Source organism: Ambystoma mexicanum, chromosome 2p (genome assembly GCF_040938575.1).
Source record: "Ambystoma mexicanum isolate Mex_15411 chromosome 2p, UKY_AmexF1_1, whole genome shotgun sequence".
NCBI lineage: Eukaryota > Metazoa > Chordata > Amphibia > Caudata > Ambystomatidae > Ambystoma > Ambystoma mexicanum.
The window spans coordinates 1,293,346,717-1,293,366,021 of NC_090923.1; the positions used below are offsets into that span (position 1 = coordinate 1,293,346,717).

General features: G+C 44.7%; 1 protein-coding gene across 1 annotated transcript in view; it reads left to right on the plus strand.

The window, feature by feature from the left end:
- Positions 1 to 19,305, plus strand: part of LOC138567884 (otoancorin-like) — a 701,441-nt gene that overhangs the window by 266,234 nt on the left and 415,902 nt on the right. The window contains exon 14 of the mRNA XM_069646381.1: positions 6,464 to 6,654. Within this exon, the coding sequence (XP_069502482.1) occupies positions 6,464 to 6,654 (191 nt within the window). The remainder of the gene's footprint in view (positions 1 to 6,463; positions 6,655 to 19,305) is intronic.

The window sequence follows — 19,305 nt, forward strand, 5'->3', positions numbered from 1 at the left end:
TACTGGGATTTTAATATGGCACCACCCGAATACAACACTTAGCACATAACTACATTGACTTTAGCTGTATGGATATTTTCAGGCACACTGAAACGCTGCAGTCCTTGGGCTACCAGAGAGTGGCTGCCAATATTCAGGATATGAATCTTTCCTTCCACATTCCCTGTTCTAGTCGGGATTCTTAAATTCATTATTAGGTAATATGACTTTTCTGAATTCACACTCCATTCAAATTCCCACAGACAAATTGTGACCATAACTTTTTTAATATGCAGATTAATACTCAATGGGCCTCATTACAAGGGTGGCGGCCACGGTATGAACAGTGCCAGTAAGGCACTGGCACCGTTCATACCGGGCTGCCGTATTACGAGGTCTGCTTGCGAGTTCCTGACAGCCCGCCAGGTCTTACATGGCAGGCTGTGCGGCACCCGTGAGCAGAACACGTGATTGCAACCATGCTCCCCACCCCCATTCTGCCCTGCGGAGCAGAATGGGGATCGGGAGCCCGGCATTACCGACACCCGCGAATGGGCAATTACCGGCCCACTCATCTTGTAATGGGCCAGTTATTGCTCAATCGTGGGAGGCTACTGCCATGCTCGTAATGAGGCCCAATGATTTTCATCACTCCTGAGACCTTTCTTGACCCGAAGAAGGCTGGATCACTAAATCATTAAATCTTATCAGCCGAAACTTAAGTTGGCATCTCGAACCAAAAAGTAGTAAACATCTTAAGATATTTCTGTTAATTTAGGTGAATTAACATATCGCATTCAGTATATGAATGAAATGTGTGTTGTTGAATTGTCCGGACCTTGGACAGCAAGACCTTGATTAGACTACAAGTGTCTGCACCATAAATGCATTGTTGTTGTCATGTTGTGTTCTGTTTTGTTATCATAGAACTGTATGCATGTATGATTGTGGGGATGGGGTTCTCACTGGGAGTGATGTGATAAACATGCTATTATGTGAGGTGTGATTCCATATGTAGGTGTTCGTCTTTCATTAATGCTCTGTTGAATTACTTCATTGATGCTGCCTCTATCCTATTCAGTGATTCAACTTTTTATATTTCATATTATAAACACACATCTTTAGATTGGAGGAAATGGCGAGGGGTGGCTCACATGGTTGGGCTGGACCATAATACTGCCTCAGGCACCAATGAAAAAGTGCCCCGCAGTTGCAAATGGACATTCATTCTTTTAGTCACAGGCTGTTTGCATAGTACCCATGGGGGTGTTTTTTGTTAAAATCTAAGCAAATTGTGATATTTAAAGAATATTCATTCAGCAACAATGGTCAAAACTACTAGCTGCATAGCCTGGCGGCTCATCCATAACGGGCGAAGGGCCATCCACCCAATGGCCCCCTGACCCATTATGGAGGAGCTGAGGACTGTCACCGTTTCCCTTTCACAGTTCAGTTCCCCAGCCGCACATGCTCACTGAGTCATGCAAGGCTGGGGACGTTTTGCTTCACCAGCTTTGCACAGCTCATTGGACATGCTGGCTGGGGCACTGCATGTCTGTATGTGCGAGGGGGAGCTCCTGCACCTCCTCGCACATACGGACAGAGCAACCTGGAGGGGGGCATTTCAGCACCCACACACAGGCCCCTGCAGAAGGTACGTTTATGTTCATTTATTTCTTATTTAAATATGTGTATGGATGCGTGTATGCTTGTGTTATGAGTGAGTGTATAGTGATGGGTGCTTGCATGAATGATAGAGTGATTGCTGTGTGAGTGTGTGAGTGTGTGAGTGAGTTGTGTGTGTGTTTGTTTGTTTTGGTCCGTTGAGCTCGTTTTGGTGAGTGGGTGTAGAGGGTGGAAGGAGGGTTGTACTCCCAGAATCCCCCTTGATTGGTTTGGGCTCCCTCGCTGCGCTCGGTCGCTATGGCATTTTGGTGGGAATTATTTAGGCCCCTCGATTAAAAAAAAATCACCAGCTCCAACTGGCCCTCTGACTGTGTTGGGAACGGAATGGGGTGCCCAGGGACTGTGGTAGGAGCAGGATGGGAGGGAGCACTGGGATAGTGATGGGAGCAGGGTGGGTAGAGCCTGGGGTCTACGATGGGGTGGGGAGAGCCCAGGGACTGGTTAGGAGTGGGATGAGGGAGCCCAGCGACTGTGATGGGAGAAGGTGGGGGACCCCAGGGACAAGGGTGCAGTGACGGCGTGCAATAGTTCATAGCCATTTCTATATTGTCCATTTGGCATTTTTGGGGGGGCCCAGCCTGCCCAAATTTTGCTTAGGGGGGGCCCAGGCCAAAGAAGTTTGAAGATCACTGGTCTATAGGCATGCTGTATGATGTTTTAAATCAAGATGCAGTTTTTCAGGTCCCTTGGCTCAAGCATGTGAAGACCAGCCTATATGACATTGGGGAACCAATCTTGTGGGATTATATGTATGGCATCAATATAAACTCTGAAATCACAGTTAAAGAAAAATTACGCACAAAGGCTCCTTTCAGGATGTTCTGAGGAGAAGTGATATCAAATTTGACTATTTATGAAATTAAACCAAAATTCCTGTATCTGATAATAAAGCCCTACAAGAATTCAAATTGCAAAAAAAGGCTACAACTCGAATTTAGCAAAGATGAATGGAAAATCATTGAGAGAGGGACGGTGTGACAGCCCTGTCAGGGGAGGGAGGGGATCTGACCCCGAACACACCGAGAGGTGCTGTAGGGTATGCCGGCAGGCCCCCTCCCAACTCCTCCTGACCTGGTGTGATGGACTTGGCGCAACAGGAAGACGTAGAGCTGGCACCACAGCAGAACACAGCAGAACAACCGTTGCGGAGAACGTGCAGGAAACAGCCACACAGTTGGATGTGACCTATACCAAACAACGGTAAGGCATTCCAAACCTGAACGCGGCTCCAGAAGACAATGGTCCTCATTACAAGTGTGATAGTCTGGAAATAAGGGTGCCGGCACCCTTTCAGGACCACCACACTACAACTCTGCTGGCGGGGACCGCTGCACCTGGCCGGTCTGACCTGCCGGGTGTAGCGGCACCCGTCCGCAGAGTTTTCACAGAAGCATTGGCAGAGCTAGCAATGGTGCCAGTGCTTCCGTCGCCCTACTCCCATGGAGTCCTATGGGATTCCATGGGAATGAGGACTAACATTTACCTGCGCTTGACCTTCCGATCCACTGGGACTTGTAATGTCCCAGTGGCACTGGGGTGTCAGGCGCCAGTGAAGTGTTGCAAGTCCGGCGGCAACCCACCGCTAGCTCCGGCGGGTTACCGTGGGACTTTTAATGGGGCCCAATGTCTGCTCGAGGTCGCGAAGGGAATCAACTACTAGCCCACCAAGGAAACTATTTTAGAAAAAAAGGCCTTTACGAAGGCCTCTCTAACCAAAACACAAGGGATTCTTTACATTAAACAAAGGCCTCCACGGAGGCCTGAGAGAAAGACTTGTGCCAGGGAGCAGCCACAGGCTTCAGGTTAGAATGCAACCATTTCGCATTGAGAAGCGGCAGGGCTCACAAGCCCCTTTAAAGACCCTAAACCCTTACCCAGTCACAGCCCCTGGACGTAAGGTAAGTTATTGGATAGGCTAAGTGACCAATCCGGGAGGGAGTAAGGTATTTAAGAAGGTGTGTGTCAATGGTTGAGTGTGGGTTAGTTGGGTGAGAACAGGAGGTGAAGGAGGATGTAAGAGAAACCAGCGAAGAAGACTGCAACAGGAGTGTGCAGGTTGTTGGTGAGAGGGGTCTGTGAAGTGATTGTGCATGAGTGTAAGGAGTAGTGTAGTAATATAGTAGTGGGATTGAAAGGTGGAAGTAGTAGGCAGTAGTAGTAGTAGTGGTAGAGAGAGTAGAGAGAGAGAAAGGGATTGTCACTGGCAGAGAGGTGGTAGAAAAGATGATAGAGGGGAGTAGTAGTAGTTAAAAGTGGTTATAGTGGTAGAGAGGTGGTAGTGATAGGAAGCAGTATTGTATTAGAAGCAAGAGGCTGGGAGTAGTGGCAGAGGAATAGTAGAGGCAATGAGGTCATGTAGGAGGAAGGAGGGAGGAGAAGAAGCTCTCAGAGGTAGTAGACAGCAATGATAGTAGTGAGTGGAGGAATTGAGGAGGAGGAGACTTAAAATCTAAGGATGGAAGTAGTAAGGCAGTGTGTGAGATGTGAGGGATAACAGAGTGGTGGGTAGAGAACATCCTGGGATTTAGAGTAGGTGAGGGCTAGGCGAGATCGGGCATAAGAGGAGAGCTGGTGGAACCGGGTGAAAGTAGGCACTATTCGCTAGCTCCTTGAAATACTAAGTGGGCTTGGATTGGGTGGAGTTAGAAGGCACCTAGGGAATTAGCCATACATAGATTTAGAGAAAACCAACTGCACCCAAAGACAGATAACAGACAGTAGGGGTTACCTTACACTAGAACTAACCGCAATAAGGATGCCTGGTTTAGGGTGCAGGGAGCACAAAATAGATTAGAGAGAGGGGACCACTAGTGCCAACTTCCCAAAAAAGCTAGCAGGCCCTAAGACTAGCCAAACATCTCTCAGCTGAACCAATTTTCAATCCAAATAAAAATCCTTGGAATTTATTGGCACGTCTTAAGTGGTTATTTGTGACACGTTGTCACACTATTTATGAAAGATGCTTTAGAGCTTCCAGACTGGGTAGTAAAGACAAGACCAAACACTACTGTTTACTATACACAGAGCCATATGGACTCCAGAAAAAATATTTGAACCCAATATCAAAAAGAGGATGGGCTTTGCTTGAGATGCGAAGATGCATGTCACGTCAGGCCTCTAGAACACATGTTATTTAACGGCCCAAACAAGGAAACTACTACTCCTAAGTCACAAGTCCTTTAAAGATGTCATGATTAGAAGCATAAAAGGGAGCGTATTGATTCATCTCAAACTACCAAACCCTTGGACAACATGCTTGCTACTGCACTGCATGGTATTACAAGCAATTGGACACGAAAAGACCCCACACTTTAAAGCATGGTGGAACTCCATATGCCATGCCCAAAGACTAGAGAAATCCCTGGGCCATGACCCGATCTCCAAAATTAATGTGAGGCAATTATCCAACAAAGTTCAGAAGATTTATGATCTGTCCTATCCTGCCCGAGCGATTGGATCCGCTTGAAATGGTTTCACAAACTTTCCTGATTATTCATGGCAATTCTTTAGAAAATTGAACTTCATCCTACCTGGTGCTCCCTCCTGGTATACAGCTCCTCTTTTCTTCTAACCAGCTCATTTTAAGAAGAAGTATTCAGTGCAGTAAGATTGCACCTGAATACCAATTCAAATTTCTTCGCCCTGGGTTCTTACTCACTCTCAATCCATGACTTTCTTTGTTCTCACCTACCATCTTTTGTTTTCTTTTTCTTTATCGCTTACTTAAAAAAATGGCTTTATATGCTAGCACCTAATGTCATCTGCACACAAACAGGTGGCACTGTAGCTTCAAATTAACAAACAGACAACAGGTCCTCTGGATCAGTGATCAGAATCCATTACCCATACCATACACAGATTTTATTTATCTCCTTATATGTCATAAGATCTTCTGTGTTTGATCTCTGTTTGTCCACTACTGATAGACTCTACTGAAAATGTACATGTTTGTAACAGAAAAGGATAAAATTGAAAAAAGAAATCTACGGTACAATAACGGCCGATATGGTTTGTTATGCCGTCCGCCATTGCCTGTCTCTGACGAGTGCATGTGTGCTAGGCAGAGATAACCACAGATTCACTGCGTGCAGTAGTGAAAGGCGAAGGAACCCAGAAAAGGCCTGTGTCTCTCCGCTTTTCACTGGTGTGCCCAGTGAACCATCAGAATCCTGCTGCAACAGTCCGAACCCATGGTTACAAAAGCAGCCGGGTCTTTCATCTAGAGTGTGTGATTTTTTTGTCACTGGCTCTGCAGCCAAAACCATACAGGGCCTCACTACAAATTCGGCAGTGCAGTAAAAGAAATTGAGATAATTCCATTAACGTCCCTTTTTTTGTTGAGGTAACAGGATTACTGCCACTTTCACAGCGACAAATTTGGCCTTCAAGTGAAGGATTTAAATACAGCCAGATTCTGGAGGTAAATCCTCCACTTTAACACCAAAACCGTGAAAATCTACATTAATCCTGTGGACTCCACACATAGAAATGTACACCGCTGTGCTGCCATTCGTAACCCCGTGGTAAGTCTACAGGAACAAGTGGCGGTAATGGTAACAGAAACTGGCTTTGGTGCTGATTCAGCAGATTTACCTCCAAATGACCATCAAACCCGGAATGAGGCCCATAGTATGCTACCCTTTTTGTCAATAACCGAAATAAAGTTGCTGCAATATAACTTCGAAAGAGGTATTTCTTGAGTCCCCGAGTATGGTGGGAGCATGAACACCGATGAGGGGGACCATTAAAGTATCTCAGCTATAAAGATCATTTTAAAATAAAAACAGTTTTCTTTCAGAATGGATCCATCGCTGATGAATATGATGTTGACCTACTTGGGAACATGATTTGCCATTTATCGCCAGAAATTCTACGGCAGGGAATCGCCCTAAATGTGACGGCAACAGCAATCCATCAGCTCAAGCTGTGTGAAAAGCTAAGCGTGGAACAGAAAACTGAAATTAAAAGTAAACTTATCGAGATATATGGGTAAGAGCTTATCAAAAGATTTGTAATATGGGGATCTTTTCCCTTTATCAGTCTTACTCATTGCTGATGTTTTTTTTCTTTTCCCTTGACCTCCTATTTCCTTTGTTCATCCTATCACTGTGAACAATGCAGTGTAAAGTGAAAAATCAACATTCATATTTTTAGACTTTTAATTTCTTCTTCTTTTTCAATATTCAACTATTGTTTGGAACAAACTTCTTGTAAACTTTCTAGTTCACTCCGAGCATATTAAAGGTTAGCTTGCAGAGGGTGTGCTGTTGCTTGGCTACGAAGATGTCCACTGCAAAGTAGAGCTCCGTAGCCTGCTAGAAATATCCCTCACGCTAATCCTTTGGGAGCGCCGATATGTAACTGGATTGGATGGTTGTTACTCTCCGAAAACCTGGGGGCCGTGAAGGAAAAATTAAATAAGCTGCACACAACCCAGGGAACTCTGTACTTGAGTGGCTCAGTAATGGCGAGGAGCCACGGCCTGATGCCAGAAAAAACACGAGCGTGGGCACTAAGGCGTCCCCTGGAGCGGCAGCGCCCAAGAGTGCCTGATCTGTGGTGCTGGTTCGCACACGTACTGGCGTAGCAAGACCGCCACCACTGGCCTGATGAGCAACTGGATTATGACCTCATGGTGCGGCAGAAGCAAACTCACTAGACAGTTCTGTCAAGGACTCTCAGGAGCCCGTGTGGTCACATGATGCCTGCACTGGAAGGGCACTGAAGAGCACCTCTACCCTGAAACAGAGGGACAACCCTGTGTGGTTTTCACACTAGAGCGATGAAGTTGTGATACGGTGCACATCGAATGCATCAGCCTGGAGAGGCAAACTATTTGCTGTGTAGAGGGGTTCAAGACTCACACTCCCCCATCTGATAACGGCCACAGGATATAACTGACGCTGCTTGTGGATCTTGATCAGGGGCCGCTTGGCCCATCGTAGGTATTACCGCGGGACAGTTGTGACAGAAAATCGGCAGATTAATAGTCCACCCACCCCACAGGGGAGAAGGGGTCAACACACTGTTTAACGAGTGCATTGCATACACACTGGTAGATATACAGCAGTATTATCATACTTGAATATTTGTGCTCATCCGAGGGGCTGGCATGGCTGGGAAGCCTACTCCCTCCAAAAAGCAAGCTAAGCTTGATGAATAGACCAAGAAAACTGCATAAGAAAACCTACACACACACCACAATATGATGCTGAGGAGGCTGCTTACATTGACCAGATTGCTTCCTCACTCCTCAACCTTCAAGAAGGCATTGATGCTATTGGTGATAGGATTAACACCCATGCTGTGAAAGTTAATTCATCCTCACCAAAATTGAGAAACTGTGTGTTAGCATGTCAGAAGCAAAGCAGAGGATATCCAAATCGGAAGATTCAATTCACCAGCCGGAGACTTCGGTGACAACAATTTAAGGCCACACAAGCCAAGAATGATGGCCTAAAACCAGCTCCAGGTCTCCCACCGCGACCAATTATTGCTAAAATATAAAGTTTCCGGGGACAGAGATTTGATCCTTAAAGCGGCCAGAGAGACAGGCCAACTACAATTCCAGTCTGCCAACATTCAGATGTTCCCCGACTACAGCCCGACGGTGCAAATATATATGAGACAGACGGGTGCCATATGCCATGTTGTTTCTGGCAAAACGCAAAATAATCTTCAACAACAATGCAATTCTGGTAAAATGCTCCTGATATACACTTACATTGATGTTAGGTAATATGACTACTATTCTGTACATTACATGGAATGTACGCGGTAGTAACCAAATCAAACCTCACATGGTGTTTGCCTACCTGCAACATCACAAGGCTGATATTTTACTATTACAAGAATTGCACATCAGTAAATGTGCTCATCAGACTGTGATAAGATAATGGGTGGAGCGCAGATGGTAAGATAGTCAATATACTCGAGAGGAGTACTGACCCTAATGCACCGAAGTGTGCACTTTAAATTTACTAAAGTTGAATTTGATAATATTGCCTGATATGTTATGGTGGTAGGCTGCTTATATGGGGTGGACATAGTTATCCTAAACAAATATGAACCAAACATAGACAACTCTGCTTTTAATCAGGAGATATTTACCAAATGCACACATTGGAGCTGATTTTGACAAAATGAGTTATTTGGTGGTGGGGATCCGGTACGTTTACACTTTAACATAAGTGGGGACCTGCCGCAAACATTTTGGTCATTTGCACTGGAGGGTGCAAATGTCAATGGCAAAAGTCATCGTACAGGCGTGTAGGCTGCCTTATTTGCCCTTAACATTTGCACTGCGCAGTGCAAAGTGAGTAAATGCTGCCTGGCATGTGGCCATGCCAGGCAGCATTTACATTTGATTGAAAACGCTGCTTACCATGCTTGCATTGGCAAGCAGCGCTCACAATTACAATTAAACTGCATTGAATTTTAATTTGTAAACACTGCTTAACTTGCGTGCAAGCATGTCGGACAGTGTTAATTTGTAATTGTATATTGTATTGTTTATAATTGTAAATGATGCCTTCCATGTGAGCACGACAGGCAACGATTACAATGGATCCTTATGGGGTTCAACTGCTTTATGCTGGTGCATATAGCTGGTGGACTTCATAAGGCTCTCCAGGATTTGAACTGGCATGAAAATCCATGCCTGCGCAAATGCTGAAGTATTTGTATGGAGGAGAGGAAGAAGGTGTCGGAAATGCAATGTGTGTTCTGCTCCTCCTCCCTAGCATACAAATGATTGAAAATGGGAAGTGACGCTAATGGAAGGCATAAAAGCCTTACACAACGGTTTTACGCTTTCTATTAGCTTTACACCCCCATTGAACATGAGCCCCATTATGTTGCACACAATATACTGATAGGTGAAGGCTACAATACCACTTTGTGAGACTGCTTAGAGTGATCCTCTACACAAGGGTGGGGACATCCAAACGCTACTCGTATTATCTAAGAGGTGTGCTCCAATCTTAACCTGGTTGATATCTGGTGCCTAAATCACCACCGAAAGGCGATTCACCTTTTATTCTACTGTGCATAATTCATATACAAGACTAGATATGTGGCTGGGGTCCACTGATTCACTGTCAGACCCAGTATTCAAAACTGAAGTGATGGGAGAGATTGTACATTTCTTTCGCACCAACTCCCTTTCAGTGGATAATCCTATAACTGTTTGGGAAGCCCTTAAAACATTTATCAAAGGAATGTGGGCCTCAAAGGAATTTAGCATTTTAAAGTTGGTGCATGGGAAATTAAGAATATGTGAATGACGCATTAAGACACTGTGGGCCTCATTACGAGTTTGGAGGCAGCCATGCCCTTAATAAGGGCATGGCTGCCTCCAAACTCAGGTCCGTGGTCCCTGAATGGGAAATACCGGGCCATTCCGACTTTGGAGGGCCCGGTATTTCCCCATTCAGGGAACCTGGACCCGGACAATCCCCATTCCCATTTGAGCCCCCATAAACTTTATAAAACACATCATAAAATATACATATCTTTACAAGAAATAAATAACATTAAAACAACACTACATTATTATACGTACATCCTTACAATTTAATTCCTATTCATCACAAATACACAACCTTTAAAATAAATTCCTAATTAAATCATACTGCCTTCTTTATCATTATCCTCTTCTACTCATTGTGACAATACTAACCTCATTGTTTGTTCGTACAACATTTTTTTCGTTTTACTCAGTCTAATCTAAATTACAAAAAACTTTCAAAAATGACAGTATTCTCAATTTTAACGACATTGATTCTCCGTGTAGCAGGGTAGGCCAAAAATAATGTTGCTCGATCCATTCTTGATTTACAAAATCTTTAAAATACTTTCTCCTACTAATCATCAATTCCGGACATATCACTAATAGATGAAACAATGGGCCTCATTATAATGTTAGCGGTTACGGTCCCATCTGCCCTGAACAAAATGTATCCTCAGGTACGGAAAGAATGCTGGAGAGGCTGTGGGGGTGAGGGAAACTGGGGCCACGTCTGGTGGGGTTTCCCCCTCATCAAGGGCTACTGGAACACGATTACATCTGCAGTCACAAAAATGACAGGGATCAAAGATATAGCTAACTCGGGTGTAGCTATTATGGGACTCGGAAGTACGCTCAAAGATCTCCCCTCAAAAGCACAAAGGAAAATATATGTGACGCTTACACTATCGGGAGCCCTTGTAATTGCCCAGAAATGGAAATCAAGAGAAATCCCCAAGGAACTCGAAAGGGTGACCAAAATATGGCAGTTCTCCTCCATGGAATGGGTGAAGTACTCCAAACAAGGAAATCACCAAGGCTTTATAGCTGATTGGGACCTAGTGATGAAGTTTCTACAAAAAGACTCAACAGGATCCCACAGAATCGAGATATCCTTAGGGCCCTCGGGAAAGAGAGACCTGAGCTTAGAGAGAGATGTCCAGGAGCAAGTGAAAATCATGACCACGAAAGGATAGTATGGGAAGTTTGGATGGACCCCAGGGGGAAGGGAGGGTGGCCAGAGGGCAAGGAGGGAAAGTTTTGTTCACTGCTTGAATCTAAAAATGCCAATAAAAATGTATGTGAAAAAAAAGAAATACTAGGAAACTCATGCATTAGATTCTCAGGCCCAACCTCCTTATGATGCTCCCCTCCACTCCGCCAGAAGTCAAAGGACCAGAAGGCCTTGCAGATAACTACCACCAACATCTCCTCAACACCATAGACCATCACGCCTGTTAAAATCCAAAATGGCCAAACCTCACAAACCCGCCAATATTTGGTTCTCAGACGAGCTGGTGTCATTCTGTAGAAGCAAGAGGGCATTATAACATCTCTGAAGAAAGCACCCCACCCCTGTAAATCGCATAAACATCTCCAAACCCACCAAGCTATGCAAAAAAGTGATAATATTCCAAAAAGCTAATTCCTATGAGACTAGAATTTCAAATGCCAGCTCCAACACTAAAGTATTATATTCCGTCCTAAGGAAGGGAACTTGAAAATCCGTCCCATCTAACACTCCGATCAGAACCAACATAGTATGGTGTGCCACATTACAGGATACACTTGCCAACAAAAGTGACTTGTTTTATGACCAAATCAATACTGAGAAAACACCACTTGCCACTAAATACCCACCTACTGCCACTCTGGAGCCCCCCACTTTTGATGGCCCACCCGCATTCTCCTCCTCCCAAGTCTCTCAAGCAACTGTTTTGGGCACCATCCAAACCTTAAAACAGTCCAATTGCAAGGGTGATTCCTGTTTGGCACACATTGTCAAACTCTGTGCCCCTACCATGTCCCCTATGATTATTGACTTTGTCAACTCCTCCTTCAGGACACATGTCATTCCTATCAATATCAAAACAGCTTGGGTCACGCCACTCCTCAAAAAGCCATTAGTGGACTACTCACTTCCGACTAATTACTGTCAAATCACCACCGTCCATTCTTGCTTAAACTTTTAGAGTATATTGCCGACACCCAAGTTCAACAATTCCAGTTTAACAATTCCTTGAACACCACCATCTTTTAGGATCATGCCAATCTGGTTACCGTCTTAAACATAGCACAAAAACAGCCCTTCTTGACTTTAAAATGCAGCTTGACAGTATTTGTGACACCAGCAACCTAGTCGTCCTCCTTCTCCTTGACCTCTCAGAAGCGGTTGACCTTTTGGATCACAACATACTATGCCAGCACATCAGCTTGCACTTCCACTACGCCATAGAAGCTGTCAATAGGGTCAAATCATTCCTTAACTAACAAACCTCAAGCGTCCTCATTGGAAATTCAGCAGCTGACCCCATCACAGTCCCATTCAGCATTCCCCACCCACCGTCTACAACACCTACACCAAACTCCTCTTTGACATACTTCATTCGCTCGGTATCACATATAGCAACTTCAAAGATGACATCAAATCCTTATCCCCATCCCAGGTAATCATCCAGAAAACACTGCTACCATAAATAGTGTTTACAATTCAATTCAAAATTGGATGGCCATCCACAACCTATGCCTCCATGATGATAAAACAGAGCTACTCATTGTAGGTTCACCCTATCGCCTAAAGAACCTTGACACAGCCTACTCCTCACTGCTCATCGATGGCACAACAGTAGCAGTCCCCAAACATGTCAAAGCATTAGGGGTTTATCTGGACGCAGAACTAACTATAACCAAGCACATCAGTACCCTGGCATCATTCACAACATATTCTTCCAAACTCATCCCCCTGAGTAGACTATTCCTTTCACCAAGCAACTGCATAACACTCGCAAGAGCCACTATACTTAGCAAATTGGACTACTGCAGTGCCCTACTTAAGGGCATGTCAGCAACCAACCAGGCAAAACGTTCAACAACTACAAAATAAAGCTTTGCCCGCTGCACTGGGGCTTTGACACTCTGACCACATCACAGCAACACATTGCGATGCCCACTGGCTTCCCACCAAAGCCTGTATTGACTTTAAAACCCTGATTATCACCCACTGCTGCATCTTCAATGAAGCTCCACTCTACTGTAACAACAGCATCACCAAGAAACATCATGTGTATGTGCTGCTTTCATCCAACAACATCTCACTGGTCACCCCTCGATTCAAACATGCCAGAACAGGAGGTGTTAGCTTCCATGTCACAGCCCCCACTCCTTGGAACTCCCTACTTCTTTATATCACAAAGGAACCCTCATACCAGGTCTTCAAGAGACTTGTGACCTGTCTGTTTGACAAATATGATTAATGTAACCATGTCTTAGATGCCACTTGCTATTTTACTGTATCCATTGTACAAACAATGTTTTACCCAAGGGTCTGGGCATTACATAAATGCTATATATAAATAAAATAACAATAAAGCTGAAAGACGGGTTGAGGACCCAAATCTTTAGAAACCGAGAGACTTATACATACGAGATGATGCCTGGCAAGTTAGTGAACCAGGCTTGAAAGAAATGCTGAGAAAGGGATCTGGAACCCACAAGGTGGAACGAGAAGTTCCAGGAGGGAAGAGATCCTTTGGCACAAGTTACGAGAGGTTCAGGGGAAGGGATCCTTTGGCACAAGCTACAAGAAGTACAGGGGAAGAGATCCTTTGGCACAAGCTACGAGAAGTCCAGGGGGAGAGATCTTTTTGCCCAAGTCACGAGAAGTCCAGGGGAAGAGATCCTTTGGCACAGTTACGAGAAGTCCAGGGGAAGAGATCCTTTGGCCCAAATCATTAGAAGTCCTGGGGACAAGATCCTTTGGTCCAAGTCACGAGAAGTCCAGGGGAAGAGATCCTTTGGCACAAGTTACGAGAGGTTCAGGGGAAGAGATCCTTTGCCACAAGCTACAAGAAGTCCAGGAGAAGATATCCTTTGGTACAAGATGCAAGAAGTCAAGGGGAAGAGATCCTTCAGCCCAGGTCACAAGAGGCCCACAGAAGTAGATCCTTTGGCCCAAGTTACTAGAAGTCCAGGGGAGGAAATTGTTTGGCACAAGTCACAAAAAATAATTTGGAAAGGAGAACCAGAGAAAGGCTTGGAGAAGGGAGACGCTTTCCCAATATTGTTTTGGAACTTGAACATTGGAACTTTGCTGAGAAGGTCTGTACAGAGACACCTCCTCCCCAACTACGAGGAGTAATACATCATCATCATCATAATACGTTTATTCAGATAAATCCATCAAACATGAGCCCAATTAAAATACAACAACATTAATAAAGCACGATTGCATAAAACCCTAAAACATCAAGAGTCTATACAAATTGGCTTAATTGAAACACCTCTACTAAAAATGGTCCCGTAAGAGTCCTTTCAGCTTTGTCTCTCTAGCAGTGTTTTCCTAGCTTGCCAGGCCCTCCGATAATAGTTAAGAAAACCCCAAGCTACAAAACGTGGCTCTGCCTGAAGGAAGAACATTAATGCAGGTCGACAATGAGTTAAATTCCATCGTTTCAGGATTAATAATAGTGTCTGTTTTCTGATGTCCCTAAAATAGGGGCACAATAGCACAAAGTGAGGTAAATCCTCTCGAGGCGAACCACAACAAGGGCACTCTACAGCTTGAACTAATTCCTCCATTTCGCCGTATTTGCCCGCAACAGTAACAAGTCAAAACGTGCTCTGGTCAGTATCCAGTGATCCACTGAAACATCATTATGCATTAGCCATGGGTTGTTCAGAGTCCACTTTCATGATAATTGCAAGTTTCTTGTTTGAAATCATGGAAAACCTGGATAATTCACATCTTTCCTTAACCAGTGTACAGAAGTTCACTTTGTATGCAATGATCGCTCGGCTAGTCAACAAATTAGTAGGTCTAAAGAGGCTGGGGGCATTTATCAGAGTTATACAGGCAGAGATATGCTTCAACTATGGTATCTTATCCCAGCCAGAACTACACAGCAAAGCTTAAACTATGTTCTGTGTCACCATTGCTCTGGGGTTTTCCCATATTTCGTAGCCAGTGTTCTAAAGGGGCCCAATACAATCATCTTCCAGATGTTTTGCACATATCTCAGCATGAACTGCACTTTTAGGTGCCGAGCTCGGTAGACCCAGTAATTTTGTTAAGAATGTACTCTCTATGGTCTGCAATATGGCAAAGTTTTCATGCCCCCACAGGGCGGCCCAATCGTTAGTGGCTACCTTTGTTTGGGCATTCTACACCTTCAAGATCATTATCACATTGACACATTTGCATATAGCGAAAAAAACACCCATTGCCGGAGACATTTTACTTCTCTGTCTGAATATATGCGAAGTCCCCTGCCAATTTTCTTCAAAACGTATACCTAGGTTATCAAACTCATGGACCCTAGGAATTAAGCAACCATTGCTATACATACCATGCATCTTGATTTGTGTCCTTCCTCTCCCTGCTCTGCAGGCCATAAATGCTGTTTTTAATCTACTGATTTTTAGATCTAAATTTACCATAAAATCTGTATAACATTCATTAATTTCTTTCAGGACATTTGGGGTTCTTGCAATGAGCGTGGTGTCATCCGCATAAGCTAAAAGGGGCAACATTTGCTTGCCCACCCAAGGAAAATCCACCTAAGAGTCTACAAGTGCTTTTAAAAGGCTGTTTCTGTACAATGTGAATAAAAATAAAACCTTGCCTGACAACTGTGATCACATCAAAGTACAGGTGCATTGTCCCTGTTCCCCATAGCGGACACATGCCTGAGTGCCCTCATGCGCCAGCTGAAGTGCCCTCAACAGTCTGCTCGGGCACCCTATGGACACAAGCACTGCCCAGAGTTTGTTTCTATTAACCTTATCAAACGCAGTACTCAGGTCCATGAAGGCCAGATAGATTGGATCACCCCTCACGTAAACCGAGCAGGCTCCCAGCAGATATAAATGTAGGGCCTGATCACATGTCCCCACACCTGGTCTAAAACCATACTGCACATCCATCAGCACTGATTCAGCAGCAATCCAGCTCTCAATACTACCCAGGTGTATGCATCCAAATATCTTAAAAGAAGTATCCAGAAGCGATATTGGCCCATACGCTAAAGGGCTACCACAGTCTCCCTTTTTAAATATAGGGTATATTATTGCACTTTTCCGTGACTGTGGAAATTCCCCTGTGTGCAAAAATGCATAAAAAAAATAGTCAACAAATGGGCCCAAAAATCCACCTCCCACTTGCACAAATCTGTGGCGACCGCATCAGGACTAGGCGCTAGGTTTTTAGCTTGTTGGACAATTGCTTTCGCAAATTCCCCCAGAGAAAACTGGATCACTGTACCCTGTGGCCCTATAATGGGTCTCTATTCCGTGCCCCCTTACAGAGCCGAGAAGTGGTCCACCCACACTTTCGCCTCAACATATGTTTCTCTCTGTTTATGCTCTTTTATACGGCGGCCCTCCTGTCACAAACTCCCAGAATTCTTTAGAGTCATTTGTGGCAACTGCAGTCAGAAGTTCCTCCGAAGCTTGTTGCTCCAGAAGTGCCTTCCTATTTTGACTGTTTGTTTATATTCTGCCCTGACTTGTATGATTTCTCTCCTGCAACTGGCTGGCTCTTTAAGAACCGTCGGCAGGCAATTCCTTGTCTGTTTGCACTCTGCAGAAAACTAACTATGCATCCCCCTATTGTTCTTTTTATAGTCGGATTGGCACGTACTATAAATTGGTCACGCCCCTGCGGGTCCGCGCGTCTCAACGCTATCTTCGGTAGTGACCCGACGTGTGCTTCGTCTCTACATTGATTTCCTTTGATCCTCTTACTTCCTTCCTTGCCTTTATCCTGTTCCTGGATTTCCCCCCTACTTACTCGTTCTTCGCTAATCCTGGATACCCTGGAACCACGAACTTCCCGGAACTCTGAACGCGTCCTGCAACCTGACGATGCTCGGGTGAGCCTATTCAAGACCCGAACCATCCACAGAAAGAGTCCTGCGGACGAACAAGGGAGATCCCGATCACAGGTGAGACGGGGGAGATTTACGACAGTTTGAGACGCCAAACAATCAATACGGATTCTACCATGGAGAATGCTATTCAGGACCTGTTGCGCGGAATGCAAGAACTTTCCACAGAGATGCAGAATTTAAAAGCCGAGAATGCGGCGCTAAAACAGCTTGTCTTGTCACGTGACTCCGCGAACAAGGACAGCGTATTATTGGGAGGAGTGGTTGATAAATACGACGGTTCAACAAAAACCTTACATGGATTCCTGGATTCTTGTTTGGTACATTTTACCTTCAAGCCCTACTATTTCTCAACTCCTAGGGCTAAGGTGGGCTTCATAATATCGTACCTTTCCGGTAATGCCCTTACATGGGCCACTCCTTTACTCAATTCAGGGGATGCTCTCCTGGATGATTATGAAGGCTTCATCGCGGAACTCAAGACCATGTTCGAACATCCAGAGCTGGTCCACGGTGCTCAAGAGAAGTTACTCAACTTCCAACAAGGATCCCAAGACATGTTGACCTATGTTACCAGATTCAAACAACTAGCCAAAGAGGCGGACTGGCCCCTGGAAGCCAGTTTTACCTTGTTTCGCAGAGGTCTAAATGAAGAGATTAAGGACGAATTAGGCAGAGTGGTATGTCCTAGTTCATTCCAGGCCCTCCTGGACTTGTCTATGCAAATAGACTTCAGAATCCAAGAAAGAAAGGCCGAAAAGAAAAAGAATAAAGTCTCAATTCAAAGAAACTCCCCAGAGAATACTACAAGGACCGAATCTGCCAAGAATCCGAGCACTGATTCTGAACCCATGCAACTTGGAGCCTTTTGTGGACCAATTTCCCCGCAGGAAAGGTTAAGAAGGATACACACAGGCTTATGTATGTATTGTGCCTCAGATAAACATCTAGTTAAAGAGTGTCCTCTGGCTCCTCCCCGACGCTCGGGAAACGCCAGCTCCCGATCCTAAATGGAGCAAGGTTTCGGGAGAGCGATGTTTGCTCCACATCAATTCCATCCTTGAACTCTCCTGGACAAAACAAATTGGTGATATTACAGGCCTTTTTATCGCCATCCAAGGATAAGGTCTACCCCATACTGGCCTTGGTGGATTGCGGAGCAATGGGAGCCTTCATTGATCAAGATTGGGTCAGAAGTCATAACATTCCATATGAAGCAAGAAGTTTTTCTCAGCCAGTGGAAGCAATTGACCGAAGACCTCTTTCCTCAGGACCCATAAATCTGCAAACAAGGGAGATCCATCTTTCCATAAATCATCATCAAGAAAGGATTGTGTTTGACATTATAAAATCAGCCCATTACCCCTTGGTTCTGGGCATGCCCTGGTTAAAAAGGCACAATCCATATATTAACTGGACGGCCGGATCCTTATTCCTGGGCTCGGAGTTCTGTATGAACAATTGTTTAAACCTGGATACCTCAGTCACAGCTCCTATAAGTCTACCAAGGTGTCCAGAGACGCCACTCATAGTTTCCAATATTGTACAAGTTCCAGAGATCTATCAAGGGTATGCTGATGTATTCTCTACTGCCATTGTTCAAGCCTTACCTCCACATAGACCCGAAGACTGTGCCATAGATACTGAACCCTCAGCAGTGATTCCCTTTGGAAGAATGTTTATCCTTTCAGAACCCGAAAAGAGAGCCCTCCGGGAATACCTAGACACTAATCTTGAGAACGACACCATAAGACCTTCAAAATCACCAGCTGGTGCTTCGTTGTTCTTCGTTCCAAAAAAGGATACTAAAGAGCTCAGACCTTGCCTGGACTATCGGGCCTAAATCAATACACCCTGAAAGACAGATACCCTCTACCCCTGATCTCGGATATCCTTGAAGCTGTGAGAGGTGCAGTGATATTCACGAAACTGGATTTCCGAGGTGCTTATCATTTGATCCGTATCCGGGAAGGAGACGAATGGAAAACAGCCTTTAGAACACCCTTTGGTCACTTTGAATACCTAGTCATGCCCTTTGGTCTGACCAATGCTCCCGCAGTCTTCCAGCGTTTTATGGATAGGGTGTTCTCTGACATGTTATTTCTCAATGTTATCGTCTACTTGGATGACATATTGATCTTCTCCAAGGACTCCTTGAAACATGAAGAACATGTAAAAGCAGTACTTCAACGTCTCCGTGAAAATCAACTCTTAGCCAAACCAGAAAAATTTTTGTTTCATGTTACATCA